This window comes from Vespa crabro, chromosome 7, assembly GCF_910589235.1.
Source record: "Vespa crabro chromosome 7, iyVesCrab1.2, whole genome shotgun sequence".
In the NCBI taxonomy this organism is placed as follows: Eukaryota; Metazoa; Arthropoda; class Insecta; order Hymenoptera; family Vespidae; genus Vespa; species Vespa crabro.
Window position 1 is genome coordinate 5,885,731 of NC_060961.1, and position 23,647 is coordinate 5,909,377.

General features: G+C 30.3%; 8 protein-coding genes, 1 long non-coding RNA gene and 2 pseudogenes across 10 annotated transcripts; 5 read left to right on the top strand and 6 right to left on the bottom strand.

The window, feature by feature from the left end:
- Positions 1 to 38: 38 nt before the first annotated feature.
- LOC124425581 lies at positions 39 to 496 on the bottom strand (annotated as a pseudogene).
- Positions 497 to 691: 195 nt separating this feature from the next.
- On the top strand, positions 692 to 2,401 carry LOC124425595. Of its 2 annotated transcripts, none has more exons than XR_006942540.1 (3): positions 692 to 819; positions 1,931 to 2,131; positions 2,260 to 2,401. It is a non-coding gene; the product is annotated as an uncharacterized LOC124425595 (long non-coding RNA). The 2 variants fall into 2 exon arrangements; XR_006942539.1 differs by lacking the exon at positions 692 to 819 and adding an exon at positions 958 to 1,542.
- Positions 2,402 to 4,753: 2,352 nt separating this feature from the next.
- Positions 4,754 to 5,268, bottom strand: LOC124425582 (histone H3). Its single transcript, XM_046966123.1, has one exon. The coding sequence runs from the start codon at positions 5,208 to 5,210 to the stop codon at positions 4,800 to 4,802; it is 411 nt and encodes a 136-aa protein (XP_046822079.1). The 5' UTR covers positions 5,211 to 5,268; the 3' UTR covers positions 4,754 to 4,799.
- Positions 5,269 to 6,808: 1,540 nt separating this feature from the next.
- LOC124425580 (histone H1-like) lies at positions 6,809 to 7,707 on the top strand. The gene has a single exon (XM_046966122.1). The coding sequence runs from the start codon at positions 6,903 to 6,905 to the stop codon at positions 7,659 to 7,661; it is 759 nt and encodes a 252-aa protein (XP_046822078.1). The 5' UTR covers positions 6,809 to 6,902; the 3' UTR covers positions 7,662 to 7,707.
- A 6,607-nt stretch (positions 7,708 to 14,314) lies between these two features.
- LOC124425586 (histone H2A-like) lies at positions 14,315 to 14,906 on the bottom strand. Its single transcript, XM_046966128.1, has one exon. The coding sequence runs from the start codon at positions 14,832 to 14,834 to the stop codon at positions 14,460 to 14,462; it is 375 nt and encodes a 124-aa protein (XP_046822084.1). The 5' UTR covers positions 14,835 to 14,906; the 3' UTR covers positions 14,315 to 14,459.
- A 174-nt stretch (positions 14,907 to 15,080) lies between these two features.
- LOC124425590 (histone H2B-like) lies at positions 15,081 to 16,121 on the top strand. The gene has a single exon (XM_046966133.1). The coding sequence runs from the start codon at positions 15,126 to 15,128 to the stop codon at positions 15,495 to 15,497; it is 372 nt and encodes a 123-aa protein (XP_046822089.1). The 5' UTR covers positions 15,081 to 15,125; the 3' UTR covers positions 15,498 to 16,121.
- Positions 16,122 to 17,165: 1,044 nt separating this feature from the next.
- LOC124425592 (histone H4) lies at positions 17,166 to 17,620 on the bottom strand. The gene has a single exon (XM_046966135.1). The coding sequence runs from the start codon at positions 17,544 to 17,546 to the stop codon at positions 17,235 to 17,237; it is 312 nt and encodes a 103-aa protein (XP_046822091.1). The 5' UTR covers positions 17,547 to 17,620; the 3' UTR covers positions 17,166 to 17,234.
- Positions 17,621 to 18,220: 600 nt separating this feature from the next.
- On the top strand, positions 18,221 to 18,657 carry LOC124425593 (histone H4). Its single transcript, XM_046966136.1, has one exon. It carries the CDS (start codon positions 18,280 to 18,282, stop codon positions 18,589 to 18,591), a length of 312 nt encoding a protein of 103 aa, XP_046822092.1. The 5' UTR covers positions 18,221 to 18,279; the 3' UTR covers positions 18,592 to 18,657.
- A 1,235-nt stretch (positions 18,658 to 19,892) lies between these two features.
- On the bottom strand, positions 19,893 to 21,781 carry LOC124425387 (annotated as a pseudogene).
- A 356-nt stretch (positions 21,782 to 22,137) lies between these two features.
- On the bottom strand, positions 22,138 to 22,766 carry LOC124425476 (histone H2A-like). The gene has a single exon (XM_046965844.1). It carries the CDS (start codon positions 22,675 to 22,677, stop codon positions 22,177 to 22,179), a length of 501 nt encoding a protein of 166 aa, XP_046821800.1. The 5' UTR covers positions 22,678 to 22,766; the 3' UTR covers positions 22,138 to 22,176.
- Positions 22,767 to 22,772: 6 nt separating this feature from the next.
- LOC124425477 (histone H2B-like) lies at positions 22,773 to 23,349 on the top strand. The gene has a single exon (XM_046965845.1). The coding sequence runs from the start codon at positions 22,846 to 22,848 to the stop codon at positions 23,215 to 23,217; it is 372 nt and encodes a 123-aa protein (XP_046821801.1). The 5' UTR covers positions 22,773 to 22,845; the 3' UTR covers positions 23,218 to 23,349.
- Positions 23,350 to 23,647: the final 298 nt, after the last annotated feature.

Here is a 23,647-nt window from a genome sequence, read left to right on the forward strand (position 1 = left end):
TTTATTTGTGAATGAGAATAAGCCTATCATAAAAGAAATGCTGGCCCTGATAAGGGCCGTTTTTTGTTATTTGAAACCTTATCAAATTAAGCTCTTTCTCCTCTAATTCGTCGTGCCAATTGAATATCTTTAGGTATGATGCTAACACGTTTTGCGTGAATAGCACAAAGATTAGTATCTTCAAATAATCCAACCAAGTATGCTTTATTAGCTTTTTTAAGAGCCATTACAGTTGAACTTTGGAAACATAAATAAGTTTTGAAATCTTGTGCAATTTCACGTACGAGACGTTAGAATGGTAACTTTCGGATAAGTAATTCAGTGCTCTTTTGATAACGACGAATTTCACGAAGAGCTACAGTGCCTGGCCTATAACGATGAGGTTTCTTTACTCCACAGTTGCAGGTGCAGTCTTTCGTGCTACCTTGGTAGCCAATTACTTCCGAGGAGCCTTTCCACCAGTTGACTTTTGCGCGATTTGCTTAGTACAAGCCATTCTTAAAATCGACGATAAATAACTTATTCAACGAATAGCTGAGAAACTATTTTTTGACTTTATTTATTGCACGCAAACGTTTTAACACAGCTGAATGACTAGTCCCTAGTTTAGACGCAAGTGTTCGACTAGTTGTGTGTGGACTGGATTCCACAGTCATCCTTAATTCCTCGTTATCAATACGGGCCGGTGGTCTTCCTCGAGGCTCATTAACGATACTCAAATTGCCAGAACGAAATTTTTGGAACCAATATCGAGCATTTTTTTCATTGGTGGATCCATCTCCAAATGCCTGATTAATATTTCTTGAAGCTTGAGCTGCGGTATGATTTAATTTAAACTCGTACAAGAAGAGTAAATGTAAATCGCGTTTTGTTTCCATCTGGTTTAGAATAAAAATAAAATAAAAATAGGATATAAACACGAAAAAATTTTACATAATGAGTAAGAAGAATACCTTTAAGCTTTATAAATTAAAATATCGAACGCACATTACAATGTATCTCTCTCAGTCGCAGCTTAACGTAGACTAAAGAAAAAAACGCCCGTTTCATAGTTTCCAACCTAATAATTACTTCAGAAGCATACCCATCGTTTATATATTATGTAGTTTACCCATACTGATCGTTGATTGGACAGAGGATCGATAGTCGAGGAAATCATTAGAGGTATTCCTACTTTCTACGCGGTAGAAATTCTTCGTACGTATGATTACTACTAGATGGCGTATTAAGACAATATTTCTTCCTAGGTATTCAAGAATTCGAAATGTTTTTTATTTTTCTTACAATTTGGAATCTCTAAAATAGGTCCTTAAAATATTAAGATGTCAATTATAATACTTCTAAAGTTATACAGATTTAGAGACCACGGCGTCGCAAAAAATTGTTTCTTCAACCCTTTTTTTCGTCCTTTTCGACTTATTCTTTGTCCTTTTACTTTGATTCTATTAGACGTAACATTTCCGTTACAACGATTAGTATATTTTTAAACTCTGAACGAAGTGGACGTGAAATTTTGAAAAATTGATAGAAAAGGCGATCAAGGTTAGCACGCGTATAAGATAATATCAGAAAATAGAAAGTTTTGCGAAAATCGATACAATTTCGAAACTGGCATTGAATATGGCAATATATCAGAAAAAAAAAATTTGAGAGATAGTATAAACGATAAGTTTTATATAAACAAAAAAGATAACTATAGTATCCTAAACTTTTTTTGGGTTTTCTCTGTTATCAGTGCATTTTTATATATATAAAAAGTATAAAAAAGATATAACTTTTATTAAAAAAAGTAGATTGGATTGTAAAATGGCATGAAATACAGTTCTGGGTTGCGTTAATGAAGTTGTTATAATTTATATCAACTTATGTCCTTTGTTTGATAAAAGTTTTGAAATAAACTGAAGAATAATTTTTGTCATTTGACTTTTAGGCTTTGTTTAAAAAAGATTCGCTTTCTTCTATGGAATTATGAATACTAGTCAAGGACTTACTGTAAAAATATATTACACATACCTTGAAAATAATCATTGTTCATGCGAATCAGTCTACGACATTGTGACGATAAAAGCCGGCGAGGTAGAGAAAAGGAAATACACTAATACAACGTCTGAATTAACCATGTCCGGAGTTGGTACGTAAAAAAAAATGTTTCAGCTCGTTGTTTGGGGTCACTATTCACATTGAACTATATAGTAAATATAAAGTTATCGATATAGTTATCGATGAAATTGAGTTTTTTACTAATCATTTAATTTATAGAAAAATAAGATTGACACTTCGAAATAATATGAAGAACAAACAATCATCAAGATTTAGTTGACAATAAAAGAAAATGTTATTGCAGAAAAGATAGAGCAGATATTTTATAAGAGCTTTACGAAAATTCAGGAAAATTTTTTTTACAGTTCTGGTATAACTGATTATTGGTAAGTTACTGAAAGTCGTTATTAGTCCCTATACTCGTTATTAGTAGTTATGGTAACTTCAATCGCACATTTTGTAACAACATGGCAAACATTAAATGAGTATTTCTGGAAATAATATTTTCCAGATTGTTCGTATATTTTTCTGAAAAATTATTGGACCAATCGATTTAAAATTTTATAAAAATAATAAGTATATCTATATAAAACTATAGATGGAAATAATATTATATCGAGTTTGGATATTTTTCTTTTGTCCTCTTATTTTGATGAAAAATTTTTCCAGAAAATCGTACTTTGACTTCAATGATTTGGTTAGTTATCAAGTGAAAACTGTACTCATATAAATTAAAAAAAACTTTGGTTTTTTGTTTCAAACAAATAGAATGACTGCAACGACGAATTTATTTTCCATGACGTAAGATGTAGTACGTAAGACCTAAAGAAAATCACCAATCAGAATTGTTCATTCCCCTCCACCTTTTACAACTGCAATATACAAGTTATAGCATTAAATAATTTTACAAGGATGAATATTTCTTACAGCTAACGGTCCAACTAATCACATGCCTTTTTGCATATAAACTTGTTATTTCAAATTTTATGAATATAACCTTATATGTATCTCTTATATATTGCAATTAAAATTATGAAGAATATTCTGTTTTAATGTTTTAATAAAACATAAATGCATTAAAAAAAACGATGATGCAGCATTTGATGTATGAGAATTGTATATTTTCGTATGATTTCCTCGATGATGACTGTAATTGGACGAAGTTAATGACTTAAGGTAGTCGTAAATATGATGACGTTTAAGTAGAAACAACTTACGGTTTTCATCTTGCGTTTTACATCGATGCTTGTTTATAATATTAAATAAATATTAATGTACGTAGTAGTAGTTTCAAGGTTACATGGTAAAAGATCGATACATCGATCTCTTTGTCCGTTCGTACTGAGACTGCCCCAAGGCATTGGCGTGAGATGATAGGGATACCTTCTGTCCACGTGTACAGATTTGCTGTACTCTCACTGTTTTCGTCGATACCAGTGACACTCATCCTGTGGCTACTAGTTCTATACTGATTTATAAATCCTCGAATAATAATAAAGATAAAACGGAAGTTGAAAATCCTGGCACGGACAACAACGACATTATTAATTCTCAGCCCAGAAGTACTACCTTAATCCAGAAGATCTATATTTTAAACTTGTTTAATTCTTGTGACATTTCTCGCCTTAAATGCGAATTTATTGACTTTTGGTGTGAAAGACATTTAATTACAATAAATAAATTTGATGCTTACTTGTCTAAATATTTTTATATCTAGCAAATAATAGAGTTTTAAATAAATCCAAATTTCATCGTAAATATTTTTAAAATTATACAAAGAATAAAACATTCAAAGATGATAATTTCTAATTGTAACAATTACATCATTCATGCATGAAAATTAATTGACGCTCTATATTAAATAGAAAAGAAAAAAAGATATTAAACAACGATGCATACTAACTTCCAGGAGTTGAAGCAAAACCTAAAATAACTATGTTAGAAAGTATTTAATAGCTAAAATATAAACCAAACTAACTCTTCTTTAGTTTAAAAGTATGCTTCAATAAGCAATGCCTTCAGAAAAACAATCAATAAGCTAATCCCTAACAAAGGCTTTTATTAGGAATACTATTATAAGCTGTTATGTATTATCAATTTATTATGTCATCTTTGTCTGGAAATTTTCTGTTATGAAATTTGATAACTGATCTAATCTTGTTGTTAGTTGTCAAATTTATGCATGAGAATTAAACATAAAGTTTACATATGTATTCAATAGTATTGTAACATATCATTTTTAACAAAATGATGATGTAATATTGTAAACTGAATTCTACCACAGTTATTAATAGGGTTTTTGGAAAATATGTTAAATATCCATGCAACTGTTTAAAACAATATAAATATTTTATTATATGAAGTTTTTCAGTAGGAAAAATACCTATATCTTAAAGATCTTTATTATCAGCACTATCTGTATATAAAAAAGAGTAAACATTCCTTTCTTATCTTACAATGTCTATTAGAAAAAAGTAATTATTGATATGAGAATTACTGCCATTTTTATTATCATTCTCACTTAGTGTTCTATTGTCATACCACATTGATATATGAAAATAAATTTGCAAAAAAATTCAATATAATTATATTTAACTTTTTAAACTTATTTCCTAAATTTTATTAAGAAAAAATATACGTTGTAATGGGAATATTTATTGATAGATGTATATTTTTATTTGTGAATGAGAATAAGCCTATCATAAAAGAAATGCTGGCCCTGATAAGGGCCGTTTTTTGGTATTTGAAACCTTATCTAATTAAGCTCTTTCTCCTCTAATTCGTCGTGCCAATTGAATATCTTTAGGCATGATGGTAACACGTTTTGCGTGAATAGCACAAAGATTAGTATCTTCGAATAATCCAACCAAGTATGCTTCACTAGCTTCTTGAAGAGCCATTACAGCTGAACTTTGGAAACGTAAATCAGTTTTGAAATCTTGTGCAATTTCACGTACAAGACGTTGGAATGGTAACTTTCGGATAAGTAATTCAGTGCTCTTTTGATAACGACGAATTTCACGAAGAGCCACAGTGCCTGGCCTATAACGATGAGGTTTCTTTACTCCACCAGTTGCAGGGGCACTCTTTCGAGCTGCCTTAGTCGCCAATTGCTTCCGTGGAGCCTTTCCTCCAGTTGACTTACGCGCAGTTTGCTTAGTACGAGCCATTTCTTAACAGAGACCGAAAACAACTCAATGAAAATCTAACAAACATATAACTCGGCTGCTCCGATCCGGCGCTTATATATACTGTAGAGCATCCATACTGATCATCGATTGGATAATAGTTTGGTAGTGGGAGAACTCGAAAGAAACGGTTCGACTTTCTACGCGCGGGAGAAGTTGTTTGTAAATATGAATACTATTAGATTATGTATTAATTATAAATAATGTGATAAAGAAAAACATAAGTAGAAATATTAATGAAATATAAAATAATAATAATATTCATTCTTATATTGATGATTTACATTGTTTATATTACATATATTATTATTTATATGCATATTTTTAATTCAATTAGATAATAATCTAGATTTCTTCTATAATATATTTGGATAATTGTTAAGTTATAAAAGTATATAACATAAAACATGGAAATAATTGTATTGTCATATTAATTGTATTTATAAAACTTCAATAATTTATAACAAAACGAATTGTAGAAATAAGCAAGTGTATTTTAAATGTGTTATATTGTTATTAAAAAATTCTTAACTATCTTTAATATTTGAAAATAAACTTTGAATAGGGATAAATTTTTATATAAAATTCTTATAATGCGTAATACTGTATAATTTTTATTGTTTATAATATATATGCGTTTGATATATTTAAATATGTTACTAGTTTTGTCTTATATTTCTCATTTTACGTAAATTTGTTAATATATATATATTTTTTCCACTGAAGTATGCGGTATTTCTAATTCGAACAAATCGTTTCCAATAATGAAGTATATTGTCGCAAATAAGATATATTAAATATTTTCAATACATAAGGATATTGATTGCTTTCGTTGATCAAATATGATTTTTATATTTTTCACTAATAACATTCACGTTTTCAATCTTTTTAAACAAAATTTTACAGTACCTTTGTTGGGAATCTACCGTTGTTAAAAATACGCGAACGCATCATATAATATCTAACTTAAGAGATTCTTACATTACATTCGATGTTTTCAATATCGAAAATTTTGAAATGGTTATTATTCATTTTTTATGACTATTCGTTATAAAACGAGTATTGTCATTAATGTTTATATGAATGTCTATAAGTAAGAATAGATAAAAGTACGGACGTGGAAGATAAGTTACACAGTACTAGTACGCAGTTTTATTGTCGTATTTTTAACGTGGATGAGATGTTATGCCGTCGAACTATTAACTGAAATAGGAAGATTATTCTGTCAAGGTATTATTGACATTAAAAATTATACAATTATTGCAATAAATAGAACGTATTAAGACTTTATTTGCTGTTAAACAATCTGCAATAGAATGCACGCTTCTAAATATGAGCATATAAATGAAAGTATGTAACGTATACGTTTAAATGGATATAAATATCTGAAAATTCATAAACTTATCTTTCATTTGATATATATTATCAATCATTACGATGATCGGTGTCGAAAAAATAAAGGAAGAAACACGGAGGTAAAATTGTAGCTACGTCTTTCTGATCGAAGCGACTGTGCGCCATACTAGGTGAGCCTCTCTTCATGGTCCGCAACTAGAGACGCATACCCGCGATTTTGGAGCGAGCTTCATATTCGAGGCATTCTCTGTCGTACTCTGTCGGACTATCGAAGCCTGTTCTATCGTAGTCGAATTTCTTTTCTAATTTGACTTTAAAATGGAGGACACGACAAATAATAGTGGAAATACAACAGTTGAAAATAACATCGAGAACGTGAAGCCTGCTCCAAAAAAAACCGCTAAAGCAAAAACGAAAGCGCAACGACCGAAATCCACACATCCACCAACCTCTGAAATGGTTACTGCTGCCATTAAAGAGTTAAAGGATCGTAAGGGCTCGTCGTTGCAGGCTATTAAGAAATATATCGTCGCTACGTACAAAGTTGATGGTGAAAAAGTAACGCCATTTATAAAACGATATTTAAAGACTGCAGTATCGTCTGGTTCTGTAGTACAAACTAAAGGAAAAGGTGCATCGGGATCGTTTAAACTTTCAACTGTTAAAAGTGGAACCACCAAGCCGAAACCTCAACGTTCTCCTAAAGAGAAAAAAGCTACAGATAAATCTGTGGAGAAAAAGAATGCAGTAGCAAATAAACCGGCGAGTAATAGTAAGAAAGCTAAAGCGCCGAAGAAGGCCGAGACTGCAAAGAAACCTGCAGATCAAAAGAAACCGAAAGCAGCGTCAACTCCTAAAACTGCAGCTAAAGCTGGTGTTAAAACTGCTGCTGCTGCTGCTACTGCCGCCGCCGCTGCCGCCGCTGCTGCGACTACAGCCGAAAAGAAAACTACGAAAAAGGCGACGCAAACGAAAACTATATCAAAAACGAGAAAAACTGCGAAAGCACCAGCTGCCAAAACTAAAACTCCAAAACCGAAAAAAGCTACGACTAACAAGGCCACTGCTAAGAAATAATTATATCAGATATAAACACACAAATGGCCCTTTTCAGGGCCACAAATTATTTCCAAACAGGAACAATATCAAATTTGTCCACTTATTTTTATAGAAAAAAAAAAAGAAAGTTTTTATCTAAAATTATATAAAAATTTACAAAAAAAAAACCCTACAGAAGAAAGAAGGTCTGAACTTTACGCAGACCTCTTCTTTTCTGTATCACGTATAGGACGGTTTGATTAGCGATACGTGAATAATAGAGATTATTTTTTTAGTATCTTAAAGGTAATTCAGGAGAATGGGGATTGGTTATGCACCAAATATAATAAATAGTACAGGCAGTAAATAGTAATATGACAGTATAATGATTTGAATATAGGTTCTTTCTTTTTAAATATAGGTATGTTAATAAAGAATTTTTGTTAACAAATTGGTTGCCATAGTGATCTGATCATCGTTGACAACCTTATCGAGCTCTCTTTTTATATGATTCTACTTTTTATATACGTCGCGACAGTAAACGACGTTGAACAAATATATAAACTTTATCTCATATATAATATTTTCGTGAATTTTTCTAATAATATAATTCAATTCAATATTCTATTATTCTATTATTTTCATATAATCAAATTTAAATCGCGTGGGCGGGGAAAGTTTGTCAAAATATGCTTGGCGGCGAATGTCTTGAGGGATGACTCGTTTTAGGTAGGTGTGACTCACGTTAGCTAAAGGTGAATATAGAATATCTTGTTTTCAAAGATCTGTTCATACGTATTATTTATAATAAATAGAAGCCAAAACCAATTGACAATATACATATATATATATATATACGTCGTGATTATTGGATTAATAACTAAGTATCGGTTTAAAAGAAGTTAATGGAGCTTATTTGGTCAACCTATATGCATTACTGATAACTTTTAAAAGATAAAAACTTTCGGCTTATCCACACGATATTGTCATACGTTTCTTTGACAATAAATATTCACAGAAGATCTCTGACATTAAAAACAAGAATGGTTAAATTATCAAAGGAAATGGAGAAGATAATATATCAATGTTCATTAATAATAATAATATTATGAACTCATCATTGGAATAAATTACATGGAATATATTTAGATACATATTTTTGGCATTATCAATCTCTTCAATTAATTAATCAAATCAATTAGTAGATTTTAGAAATAATAATAATAATAATAATGATAATAGCAGATTTACAATAATATAAAAAAAAAAAACGTTACGTTAGAGAATGTATATCTTTCAAAATTTTAATAATTGTTTAGATTATTAGAAAAGATAAATTTTAGAATAATTGCCGATGATTTTATTACGTAGAAATGATTTACTTTAATAAAATATTTTTCAAGTTATTGACCACGCGAAAGGAGTGTTAATTACAGTGTAGAATTCTTACTGCGTCGTTAGGCTTTCCAATTGGTGCGTTGCATTTGGTGGGAGTAGACAAGGTAAGTTGTCAGATATAAATACGACGTTCTAAGCGAACAAAGTCATTGTTAAGGGGGGGGGGGGAGATAAATGCAGTATTTCAATACTACAGGATCATTATGATAATTCATCATTTGCTGCCTTTCATCCACATAGTTTGACCAAAATAGTCGATTAGAAGTATTAACAATTTTTAACGTAAAAGATCAAATTTAGGCTATCATTAAGGCTATCCTTCTCTAATTGCAAATAAGATAGATGATCATATGATAATTATTAATACGATTCTTCGTAATAGAAACTAATTGTGCAAGTAATTTTTTTTGATTAAAAATTTTGGTCAATGATGAGCTTATAACATCATTTATTCGTTGTATAAAAAAATTGAAGTATTAGCAATGGAATTACAGTAATAGCTGTTATGAGTTAATCCATAATATGTCGAATCACTCATTAAGTCTCCGGTCTGATACATATATGGCAACACTATTGACAGACCCATATGATTTCTGGATAGAAGCATCCTTCAAACGATATATGTCAAAATTTCATGACATTCTGATAATTAATTTATAGGTTACAGTGCTTTTAATGACCCCAGTTTTGTAATTCTTAAAACAATGAATAAAAAAGAATTTCGTTTGTTGATCAAATATTGTTTTTTGATTGGGGAAAAATACTGTTGAAACCAAACAGTGGCTTGAGATAAGCATTATGGAGACTCTGCACCAGGGAAATCAACTATTATTGACTGGTATGCTGAATTTAAACGCGGTTGTACAAATACCGATGATGCTGAATGTTCTGGTCGTCCAAAATCGGTAGTTGTTCCGGAGAACCTAAAAAAAAAGTCTACAAAGTAGTTTTGAAAAACCGTAAAATGAAGTTGCATGAGGTAACTAACACCTTAAAGATATCAGAAGATAATGTGTTTATAATTTTATACGAAAATTTGAGCATGCTTAAATTGCTTTCGAAGTGGGTGACGCGTTTGCTCACACCGGATCAAAAACAACAACAACGCGTCGACGATTCAGAGCGCTGTTTGGAGTTGTTCAAGCGAGATATAAAGAATTTCTTGCGTCGATATGTGACAATGAATGAAACATAGATCCACTACTAAACATCTGAATCAAAAAGATCGTTAGCTAAGTAGACAGTAGCCGATGACAATCGTCCAAAGCGACCAAAAACTCAAAAGTCAGCTGGCAAGATTATGAAACCGGTATTTTGATACGTGCATGGTATATTTTGTTCATCGACTATCTTGAGAAAGATAAAACTATTAATAGCAAATATTACACGGCATTATTGGATTGATTGAGTGTAGAAAACAACGGCCTCACATGTAAAAAAAAAGTGCTCTTTCACTAAGACAATGTCCTGTGTCACAAGTCCATGAAAACGATGGTTAAATTAAATGAATTATACTTTAAATTACTTCCCCACTTACCGCGTACTCTCCAGATTTGACCCCTAACGACTACTGGCTTTTTGCAGATATCAAAAAGATGCTCCAAGGAAAAAAATTTGGCTCAAATGCAGATGTGATTGCTGAAACTGAGGCCTATTTGGAGAGCAAAGACAAATCGTTCTACAAAGAAGGCATCAAAAAGTTAGAGGAACGTTGGAATGAATGTATCATTCTTGAAGGAGAATATGTCGACGAATAAAGTCAAATTTCTAAAAAAAAAAAAATTTGCTTTTCCTAGCTAAAATTTCCTTTTCCGGAGACTTATTGAGTGATGTGTTAGGTAGATGATCATATGAAAATTATTAATACGATTCTTCGTGAGATAAACTAATTGTGCATATAATGAATTGCAATTTTTTTGGTTTAAAATTTTTATCAACGATGAGCTTATAACATCGTTTATTCGTCATATAGAAAGATTAAAATGTTGGCAATGGAATTACAGCAATATCTGTTATTGTGAGTTAATCCATAATATTTCGGATTAACTTATAATATAAATATACCAACGGATTATAATCGGTACTATTCAGAACAAATCAAACATTTAGGATCAAATTTCATATTGCAACACATGCTAAAGCTGCCCAACTGATAAACACTCTTATGAATCAGCTTGAACATGAGATGGAGGGAGTTTAATGGAAGAATTTTATTTCTCCTGACTCCATTTCTCTTGTTTATATCTTTGATTAGCCTTGAGAACCATAAAGACCGGGGAGATGATAGAATAACAACACTTATGTTAAAGCATATCTCATTTAAAATCGTTTTATAAATTTATTAAGCTTTTAAGATTTATATCATTCGCAGTTATTTTCTTAATGAATGGAAAATCGCTCAGATTATTCCTATTTTCAAATCTAATAAATTCAAAGATAATGTGAGTAGTTATAGGCTCATTATCCTTAAATCCGTGCTGGATAAGAAGATACATTTAAAAGATATATTTGTAACAAGTTATTAAAACATTTCAACAATAACAAGGTAATTATCAATCAGCAATTTGGCTTTAGGAAGGTTGATTCAATGTAATAGATTCATTCATCACAAAACAAGTACATCAATGACTTTAATAGTTCTCGAGCTAATTACCTTTCATATTTCAATCAGTAAAGATATCAGCTTTATTTTTCCGTACGACTAATCTTGAATAATAGACACCTTTTCATTAATATATAAAATATTTTATAATAATCAATCTGTACATTTGTTTAAAAAATTCATAACTCATAACACACATTAAATATGAAATAATTTTAAATATTTATAAAAGATAATAAAGTTCCAGGAAGTAAATTTTTCAGTGATCGTCAATATTAATTGTTATTTATTAATAATAACTAATGCGTATTAGAGTCAGGGCATCATTGAAGAGAATTTCAAACCTACAGCAATGTCGACTTATCTCATTTTCGAATGATCTACGAATCAAACTCCCTCAATTTCGATCTAAATCACAGATGAATGTTTTGGAGTCATCGAAAAACTTCTCAAATTGTATGTAAATGAAATCCTTCCTATCACTCAATTATGTCGAGAACGAAAGATCTGAATCAGCACGTATGATTGCTTGTAATTAATTATTACAAGATCATTATAGATTTTTATTGTAAATAATTAATAATAGATCATATTTTTGGTTTTATTTATTAGATCAGCATAGGGTCTACTTGTTTTATACGTTTTTATAATTTTTGTACTTTGAATATATCAATAAATTCGTAAATATTTTTCTTTCGTGGAAATAGTAAAGAAACAATATTAATGAGTTCTAATAAAGAATAAACAGTCCATAATCAAGTAATATATTTTTTACTTTTTGCTGTTTTTTTTTTTAAATTCAATTAAATTCGTAATTTTTATTCTTAAAATCGTAGTACTATATTAAAACCATTGTTACGAAATGTATGAGATATGGCAATTGTGGGGGGGACCATTAAAAGTGCATTGAACCAAGATGCAAATGCAGTTGAAACAAATACACTGGGATATGCGCCAAGTTCTCCCTTTGCCACGCATGATGAGAAAAAAGTATTTGTTTAGATTAAGATCGAGAAATTTTCACTTTCTTTTTTTCTTTCAAAGTTAAATCAAATTAAATTCAAGATTTTACCTTTCATAAATAATATATATATATATATATATATATATATATATATTTCTTTCCTTATTTTTTTTCCTCTATAAAATCAAGTTTTATTAGAACTATTAAAATAGAGAATTTTAAAATCACGAAACGAATAAGAAATGGCATTTGTGTGGAACACTGAAACAACATTGAATAAAAATACATTTGGAGTTGAAATAAGCACACTTAAATAGATACCATATTCTTCAATTACGTTACGTGAAGATTAAAGATTAAGAACTTTTCATTTTCGATATAAATAATTCAATATAATTTATGATATATATATATATATATATATATATCAAGTTATGGATATTTGATAGTTACATTAACAAGAACATAGATTTATCCGTTATACACGTTGATTACTTGAAACAATAATAATATGTATAGATATAAGAAATAGATCTCACGGTACTTTAGATTTAAAATAACTTAATTGAAAAAAACTTAATTGTTGTGTTACACGTCAGAGTGATATAATCAAGGTAAACTTATACACCGATGCAATAGGCGCATAGCGGAAACAGTATATCTCTATTGCGTTTATAGTTTATATTTTGTCCATATTTGTCGCGCTGAAGTCACATATGCTACGAGCAAAAAGTGGTTTAACGTCTTAAAGATCGTCAATTTTTTAAGCCATTTTTTTTAATTATAAAACTTTTCCAAACCATAATATTTTCTTGATCAAAATGAAGTATCTCTGAACCATTAATGATGATTGATATTAAATTAATTCCTAATGCTCCATGAATTAGTAATACATAATAAAATAATATTGTCAACCTTTACGCTTCAAACAACGACAAAGTATAATAAACAAATACTTAATAAATATAATATTTAATATATGGTTCATTATTTTTCGATGGTAACACGTAAAAAAATCTAATGGACACTTAACCCCTCAATTTAATTTATCTTGTTATTAAATTCGTAAATAACATGCATCAATTTTTCAAAATAACAGATAATACATACATCTCGTATCTTTGAATTTTATGCTACATTGATATTCATTTTTTCTCTTTAACATTCATCGTCATCATTAAGTATTATAACATCATAATATCATATAACATCATTAAATATCAAAGTACAATAATTAATTCATGGTATTGAATATTACGAATCTTTTTATTAATATTATAATATATAATTATATATTATGTATTATATATTATATTATATATTATAATATATAATATATAATTTCTGAACAATTAAAAATTTGAAAAAGAAAATTTGTAAAAATTATGACCATTTATCTTATCGACAAGTAAACGCGAAGGTAATATCGACTGGTACATCGTTAAATGCTACTTACGATGAGCAACTTCTCATACGCTGTTGCCAAATCCTTAAATGATTCTGTTACACATTCTTTCATTACGATGTTGCCACATATTTGCATGGTTAACTTACATATATATCTAAAAGCTAAATTTAAAAAAAATTACTTACATATTTATGTCTTTAACAAATATAAAAACAAATCTGCTTTAATTTGCATAAATGTAAATTGAATGTACATAAATTTAAATAAACGAAACAATTTTTTATAATTTCGCTAGTAGAAAGAAAAAAATTACTTTCAAATATAAAAATTAACATTTGCATATATTTATAAAATAAACGAATGTTTGTAACAAACCATTAATACCGTAATTCGAACGAGATAACTCCCTAAGAAAAGTTCATCTGGTGGCCCTAAAAAGGGCCGTTTTAGTTTGCATATTTTTAATTATGTTTTCTTTTCTGTCTTCTTTGGAAGCAAAACAGCTTGTATATTCGGCAAGACACCACCCTGAGCAATAGTTACACCAGACAACAATTTATTTAATTCTTCGTCATTTCGGATCGCCAATTGCAAATGTCTCGGAATAATTCTTGTCTTTTTGTTATCACGAGCAGCATTTCCTGCCAACTCGAGAACTTCAGCAGCTAGATATTCCATTACTGCCGCTAAATATACTGGCGCTCCGGCTCCAACACGTTCAGCATAATTACCCTTCCTTAAAAGACGATGGATACGGCCAACTGGAAATTGTAATCCAGCTCTATTTGACCGCGACTTCGCTTTACCCTTTACTTTACCACCTTTCCCACGTCCGGACATATCGTACTTTTTTAAAAAAATATAAATTTATAAAATCGTAACGAACGCTCCTAGTTCTGTTTCAGAAATAACGATGTGCAATGGAGTTATCGTATTTATACAGTTCCTCGTACGTCGAAACGGACCAATGAAATTGCTCAGGAGGTTCTGGGGCTTCTATAGCGCTCCTATTGGTGGAAGACAGAATCACTACAGACTACATAACAAGAGACAAACCCAGCGAAGGGTTATTATTCGCTAAGCTATACGTGGTATTGTGTCTGTTGCGATAAACAAAGATTTGCATTCATTATGCCGCCTAAAGCTAGTGGTAAAGCTGTTAAAAAAGCTGGTAAAGCTCAGAAGAACATTAGTAAGTCCGATAAAAAAAAGAAGCGTAAGAGGAAGGAAAGCTATGCTATTTACATCTACAAAGTACTTAAACAAGTACATCCAGATACTGGAATCTCCAGTAAAGCTATGAGTATTATGAACAGTTTCGTCAACGATGTTTTTGAACGAATTGCCGCGGAAGCATCGAGATTAGCCCATTACAATAAACGTTCGACAATAACTTCTCGGGAAATTCAAACTGCAGTGCGTTTGTTGTTACCTGGTGAGCTCGCAAAACACGCTGTTAGCGAAGGTACTAAAGCTGTGACCAAATACACGAGCTCAAAATAAATGATTAATATCGTGGAAATATAAAACCGGCCCTTTTTAGGGCCACCAATAATTTTTTACGTTGAACATGTTTCTTATATGGAAATATTCAAATTTTTATTTGTGCTATTTTTTTTATATTTGACTATTATCTTTCTAATTTATATCATCTCTGTAGCTTGTTATAAGAATTATATTATAATTTTTTAAATTTGTCTATATACCGAATTGTAGATTTAAATGTTACAGTAAATTCACAAGATGTTTTAAGTTTATTGATAATTTTGCCGAACCTGCACCAACAAATTCTGATATCAAAATTGACCAAGCGATCGTTGTATCTTTGCAATTTTCCTATCTTTGATCAGGATCAATGCACATATATACCGATAAAATACAATCGGATCTCATTCGAATACTGTCATTAATTACAATATATATCAGATTGGCTATAATTTTCTTATTTTATTAAATTACGACATATGGTTTCTAATGGCAAAATTGAATAATAAAAATTGTTGTCTAATCCATAATTTTATCGTATACGATTGACAATGGTATCATGTGAACATTTACATACATAAATGAATATATGCGCTATTATTAGAAAGGAGTAAAATAAACGCTTAAAAAAACAAAACTGAACCGATGTCATATGAACGGAGTCATTAACATTTACGGAACTATACATTTTTTATATATAGAACAATATGAGAACAGTTTTTTTTAATCATTTCTTGTTTCATCACTTTTCATCAATATAAAATGAATAAAGCGTAACAAAGATACTAAATCATTTATCCAACTTTAAAAAAGTCATCCTTCTAGAAGTTACAAAATTATATATTTAAAATGTTAAATACGATCAAAATTATTTTATTTTAATAAGAAAATTATTTTGTTATAGTAATATAAATAATGGTTGAATATATGACGACATATTATGACAGTAGTTTAATGATAGGAAAAAGTGAATTATAATTAAAAAATTTAATACATTCAATTCCAATTGAATGCACTATTGCAAATGCAATGTACAAAAGAACATATTTGAATTGATTTATAATTTGTGATGAAACAAAAACAGAACAATTAAACATCAAATTGAATCAAATTGAATCTCATATTGCATAGGTCAAAATATATAAAAACTTATTTTTAATGGCATAATTACTAGTATTGTAACAACGAAATCGATTAATCGAAACAATCGTTTTCGTTTTGATTGTCGATGTATTTCAATTGATTATAAAAGGTTCGATTAATCGAAAAAAATCGATTTTACTTTTTCAGAACATCGAGTGTTGAACATCGATTTTTTAAAAAAATGTTCAAAAAATTTTTGCAACTAATTTTAAACCGAGAAAGTATTGTTTATTCAATAAAAAATATTTGTTATCACTCGTACCTTTTTTTTACTTTTTCAGTTCTAACTCCCTTTAAATACATGATATTTTTATTTGAGAAAATTGGTTGTTGAATATGCTAGATTATTAAGTTTTTATTAACTATGAAGTTAATAAGGAAAAAACTTTTCATAAAAATTGATTTTTCGATTAATCGATTGTTATTTGATCAGTTGATTGATAGTATTATTGATTGTCGACAATCGATTATGTGCAAGTTGATTTTATTACAATACTAGTAATTACTAATGTATCGGAGAAGTTCCATTTCGTCAAAAAAGAATTTGTGGCCCTGAGAAGGGCCGTTTTTATCATCAAGAAATAACTGAAAGACCTGCATCTACGAAAGTTTTTAACCACCAAACCCATAGAGAGTGCGGCCTTGACGTTTCAGAGCGTAGACGACGTCCATGGCTGTTACAGTCTTTCTCTTAGCGTGTTCAGTGTACGTGACTGCATCACGAATAACGTTTTCCAGAAAAACTTTCAATACGCCACGAGTTTCTTCGTAAATTAATCCAGAAATACGTTTCACACCACCTCGCCGAGCTAAGCGACGAATTGCAGGTTTGGTGATACCTTGGATATTATCACGAAGAACTTTCCTGTGACGCTTGGCACCTCCCTTTCCCAATCCTTTTCCTCCCTTTCCTCGACCAGTCATTGCGAAATTTTACAAAAGCAAATAGATCACAACAGATCCTTATAGAACCGTAGCAGTCGTTGGAATGACTTCGAATGCTTGGTGTCGCCGTATTTATACCTTGCAACCTAACCTTTTCCCCCACTAAATGCAACGCACCAATCAGAGAGCCTGAAGACGCAGTAAGTATTCTTCATTGACTTTCACTCGCTTCGGGCGGTCGATAACTTGAAAAATATTTCATCTTATTATTTCTCCGTAATACAATTCTCATAAATTATTTGTAAAATATTTCTTTATTTTCTATAATAATTCAAGTAGTAACAAAAATTGTAGTTAATGCATTCTGCAGCGTATCGTTTTTTTTTCTTTTTTTCTTTTTTTTTTTTTTTTTTTTTATGAATCTACTCTTTTTATTATTACTCAAATATTATTTCTATAATCTTTTATTATATCATTATTATATATTATATTATATTATCATTAAATATAATTTATAACAATTGTGCTATGAAGAAATAACATAATAAAATATTTTTCAAGTTATTGACCGTCTGAAGGGAATGAATGACAATGAAGAATTCTTTCCATTTCTCTAAGCTTTCCAATTGGTGCATTGCGTTTGGTAGGGGAAAAGATTAGTTGTCAGATATAAATAGGGTGACTCCAAGCATTCGAAGTCATTCCAACGACTGCTACGGTTCCGAAAGGTTCTCTTGTAATCTATTGTAATTTACTTTTGTAAAATTTCACTATGACTGGTCGTGGAAAGGGAGGAAAAGGATTGGGAAAGGGAGGTGCCAAGCGTCACAGGAAAGTTCTTCGTGATAATATCCAAGGTATCACCAAACCTGCAATTCGTCGCTTAGCTCGGCGAGGTGGTGTGAAACGTATTTCTGGATTAATTTACGAAGAAACTCGTGGCGTATTGAAAGTTTTTCTGGAAAACGTTATTCGTGATGCAGTCACGTACACTGAACACGCTAAGAGGAAGACTGTAACAGCCATGGACGTCGTCTACGCTCTGAAACGTCAAGGACGTACTCTCTATGGATTTGGTGGTTAAAAGCTGCCATAGCTGCAGAATTTACAGTCATTTTTTGATTATAAACGGCCCTTCTCAGGGCCACAATATTTTTTTAACGAAATGGAACTTCTCCGTTACATTAGTAAAATTACGTTATTAAATAAATTTTCAAATGTTGACCTATACAATATAAAATTAAATTATATCTATCAATATTATAGTTAACTATTGATTTATTTAATTATTAGTTTTTATTTCAAATTATTTAAACTTAAACCACATTCTATTTTACATTTTACATACAACAGTATACTCAATTGGAATTTTATATATTACATCTTTTAGTTGTAAATTCACTATTTTCTTACAGTAAACTATACTTTCATTATATTTAGTTATATATATTCATTTTTTGTTCCATTCATCTTTGCTATGACAAATCTTATTTTTTTTTATTAAGAAAGTAAATTATTTAATTGAAATTAATAGCATTTCAAGGATATTTTTCTCAACCTTTTTATAGGCAATATTTTTAAAATGAGAAATAATTCAGTTTTTTTTTACTTACACTTTATACATTTCATATTGAATTCTCATTTTTAAAAAAAATGAGAAAGAAAAAATTGGAAAAATTATCGAAATAGACAAAACCGTTTTATATATCTAAATCTATAAATTCTTAAAAATTTAACATTTAGATATATTATTTATTATGAAAAATAAATTTTAATAATTGTATGCATATGAAGCCATATACTTATATATATAACTACGAAGATCATATAAACTATAGAGCAATGTGTGTTACTAAAAGTGAATGTTTTTGATATTAATCCTATTTTAACAAACATGATTCATAGTACGCAATGAACAATATTTTGGATACTGCTGTAGGAAATAGAATATTTTGTTTATATTATGTTGAATTGATAATGTTCAATTTATGTTTTTTAGTAAACATTGATTAACACATTTCAGAAGTGATATTTGTTACTTTCCACAAACAAAATCAGAACATATTTCTTTTCGTAATAGATCTTATCAAAACTTGCTATTTGTCGGAATCAAAAAACACTTTACCGCTATAAATGAAAATATGCTACTTTTCGAGAGCAATTGAAACGTACTGTTACTTTTTATGTTACGAAGTTCAAAGTACTAGTCTGTCTTAGCAAGACAAAAGGATTGTGATATCATTTCTTGTAATGCACATTTGTAAGATGATGAAATTACATATACAGAAAATAACAATCTAAATAAAAATTGTAATATTACCATAAAAGAACATATGTTCAACGTAAAATATTATTGGTGGCCCTTAAAAGGGCCGGTTTTATAATTTCACTATATTAATCTTTTATTTTGAGCTCGTGTATTTGGTCACAGCTTCAGTACTTTCGCTAACAGCGTGTTTTGCGAGCTCACCAGGTAACAACAAACGCACTGCAGTTTGAATTTCCCGAGAAGTGATTGTCGAACGTTTATTGTAATGGGCTAATCTCTCGATGCTTCCGCGGCAATTCGTTCAAAAACATCATTGACAAAACTGTTCATAATGCTCATGGCTTTACTGGAAATTCCAGTATCCGGATGTACTTGTTTAAGTACTTTGTAGATATAAATAGCATAGCTTTCCTTCCTCTTACGCTTCTTCTTTTTATCGGACTTACTAATCTTCTTCTGAGCTTTGCCAGCTTTTTTAACAGCTTTATCGCTAGCTTTAGGTGGCATAATAATACAAATCTTTGTTTATCGCAATAGATTCGATACCACGTATAGCTTAGCGAATAATAACTTGTTGCAGGGTTTGTCTCCTGTTATGTAATTAGCTTGTAGTGACTCCATCTTCCACCAATAGGAGTGCTATAGAAGCTCAAGTATCTTTCGAGCAATTTCATTGGTCTGTTTCCACGTACGAGGAACCGTATAAGTATGATAATGCTGTTGAGCACTGTTATTCCCGGAGAAAAGCTCATAGCTTTTTTGTTTTGTATTTAAAAGTTTATATTTGAATGAACTGATCCGAATTGTCTCCATTTATCGTCGGTGGTAATTAAAATACACGCTACACATTCCAAAATAATAACAATAACAAGGACAGGCATTATACTATGTAATCACATAATCCTACGATCATTACTAAATTATACACTTGCCAGATCATACATGACAATTTTGAATCAATCGTCAACTCTCTGTATAATAAACTTCATCTATACAAAATGTAGGATGATCAATCAATGATAAATCTCCAATTCAAACATCTGATTATTGTGCTATAACGCATATAGCCACTTCTAAAAACTAGATTCTTATAAGAATTATAAACTGGGACTACTATTATTTCTTGCTCATGAGGAAGATCAAATTGAAAAGCAACATTCTCATGTTGCAACGACGTCGATGACTATAAAAATATGATTGTCAGTGAGAATCTTTCACTATCAATAACTCAATACCTGAGAATTAAAAAAAAATTTAATAGATAATCTTCATCTGATTAATCTTATTCGTTTTTGCAAGAAGATCAAGTGAAATAAATTGAAATATAGAGGAAAACAATTATTCTTTGATCTTATACATGATCCTTCTACAGAAATCTAACTATTTTAATGTAATAATCGAGTACATTACGCAAAACTATAATATGGGACACTGTTGAGATAGGAGTGTTCAGCTGTATTTCTTCAGCATCAATTTTGTCTATTAATAATATTGCTATGCACTCTTAGACTCGTTCGACCTTTTTTTTTTGTTGTTGTGGTATCGCAATCTTTGCCGCATCCTGAAAATCTCATAATTTTGCTCGGAAGATTGCAAAATTATCTGAGTATCTTCATTGATTTTGAGTATCTTCAGTGACTGAATTTTTGATAAAATTCAAGTCTGCTTTTTCACAAAAAGGAGTCGTCTTATATTTCTGATAAAGAACTATATCGACTAGTTGTCAGTGATTTTTGAGTTTCATGGTGATCAAGACTCTCGTGGAATTATTTTTCGAATAGTCGGTCCCGATTAAATATCTATAAAAATGTGTATGTAATTCGGGCCTCGCTTATGGAGTACCAGGTATGATTTGAAATATTATCTAACCTAAATATTTGAAAGTTAACATCCAACGAATGTAAATCGAAACTTTAAAATAATATTTGGATTATCCAAGGATGGTTCTATCTGAAATACTTTACGGCTTTACTTTGGAAACCTATTAATTTTTATTATCGCGTTTTATTATCATAAATAAAAATCTCGTAAATATTTTTAAATTCATTGTTTTCTGTATAGAAAAATCTAAATTGATTTAAGAAATATTATATTAGCAAATTATCTCCTGTTTTTTTTTTTTCCCAAGAATTTCTAACTTTTATGCCAAAAAACAGATAAACATATACTCTTGAATAATCAATAATTTTATCATATCTATTAGGAGTTATTAAACAATGCAAAATATTTTAAGTATTAAATTGTTCGTATTGTAATTCAAATCGATTATTAGGATATAGTTAATTTAATATCTTCGTAAAAAAATTCCTATCTCACTAACGATGTGAAATTCAAGAATTTCCTTAATCATAATGAATTCGTTTTGGCCCTAAAAAGGGCCGTTTAAAATCGCATAATAGATTATGCTTTCTTCTCTGTCTTTTTTGGTAATAAAACACTTTGAATGTTCGGCAATACACCCCCTTGAGCGATAGTTACACCAGATAGTACTTTGTTCAATTCTTCATCGTGACGTATGGCAAGTTGTACATGCCTCGGAACTATTCTGGTTTTTTTATTATCACGTGCTGCATTTCCAGTCAATTCTAAAACTTCAGCAGCAAGATATTCCAATACTGCAGCCAGGTATACAGGTGCACCAGCACCTACACGTTCGGCATAGTTACCCTTCCTTAAAAGTCGATGGATACGGCCAACAGGAAATTGTAAACCAGCTCGGAGAGATCGTGATTTAATAGTAATCTTCCCTTTCGATTTACTATCACTGCTTCGTCCAGACATTTTAATGATATTAGAAGATATAAATAAAACCGTGGAAAATCCAACAGCACAGGCTGAATGCGCCAATCGAATGGTCGCTACAAATAGTACGGTTCGTATATATACAAAATCTTGAACCATTCGTCCGACCAATGGCGTTCGAGCGTGATCCCCTCTTCAATGCGATTGGCGCAGCCCCACTCTCGTCTTATTATATATAAGGAACGCCGTATTTCACGAACTTCATTCAACGTTTTGGTTTCGTGTAGTGCTATTGTATACGACGATACCTTCAATTAATTATTCACTATGCCGCCTAAAGCTAGTGGTAAAGCTGTTAAGAAAGCTGGTAAAGCTCAGAAGAACATCAGTAAATCCGATAAGAAGAAGAAACGTAAGAGGAAGGAAAGTTACGCTATTTATATCTATAAAGTACTTAAGCAAGTACATCCGGATACCGGAATCTCCAGTAAAGCCATGAGTATTATGAATAGTTTCGTTAACGATGTTTTTGAACGAATTGCCGCGGAAGCATCGAGATTAGCCCATTACAATAAACGTTCGACAATAACTTCTCGGGAAATTCAAACTGCAGTGCGTTTGCTGTTACCTGGTGAGCTCGCAAAACACGCTGTTAGCGAAGGTACCAAAGCTGTGACCAAATATACAAGCTCTAAATGAATTTTGTGTTACGGAAAAAAAGAACCGGCCCTTTTTAGGGCCACCAATAATTTATTACGTGGAACATATTGATACGGAATTAAAATTTCTTTTGATATATAATAAACCAATTTTATTGGAGTTTTTGGTGAATTGTGCATTTAGATCAATTTTGTTTACAATTAATAATTTTAAATGTGTTGTGTGGATAGCGTTAAAATTTTCCCAAACAAATCATTTCGATCGAATATAAATTTTTGAATATCGTTTGTATTTCCATATCCCATTTGTTCTTTCAAATTTGTTAAAATATTGAGAATAATGTAAATAATGTAAATAATGAGTAAAACACTTTGTACAAATAATAATAGGTGAAGTAAACTTACCTATTAACGAAAGATATTGCTCCTTATAGATTAATACATTTTCTTTTTTCAATATTCAAAAGGAA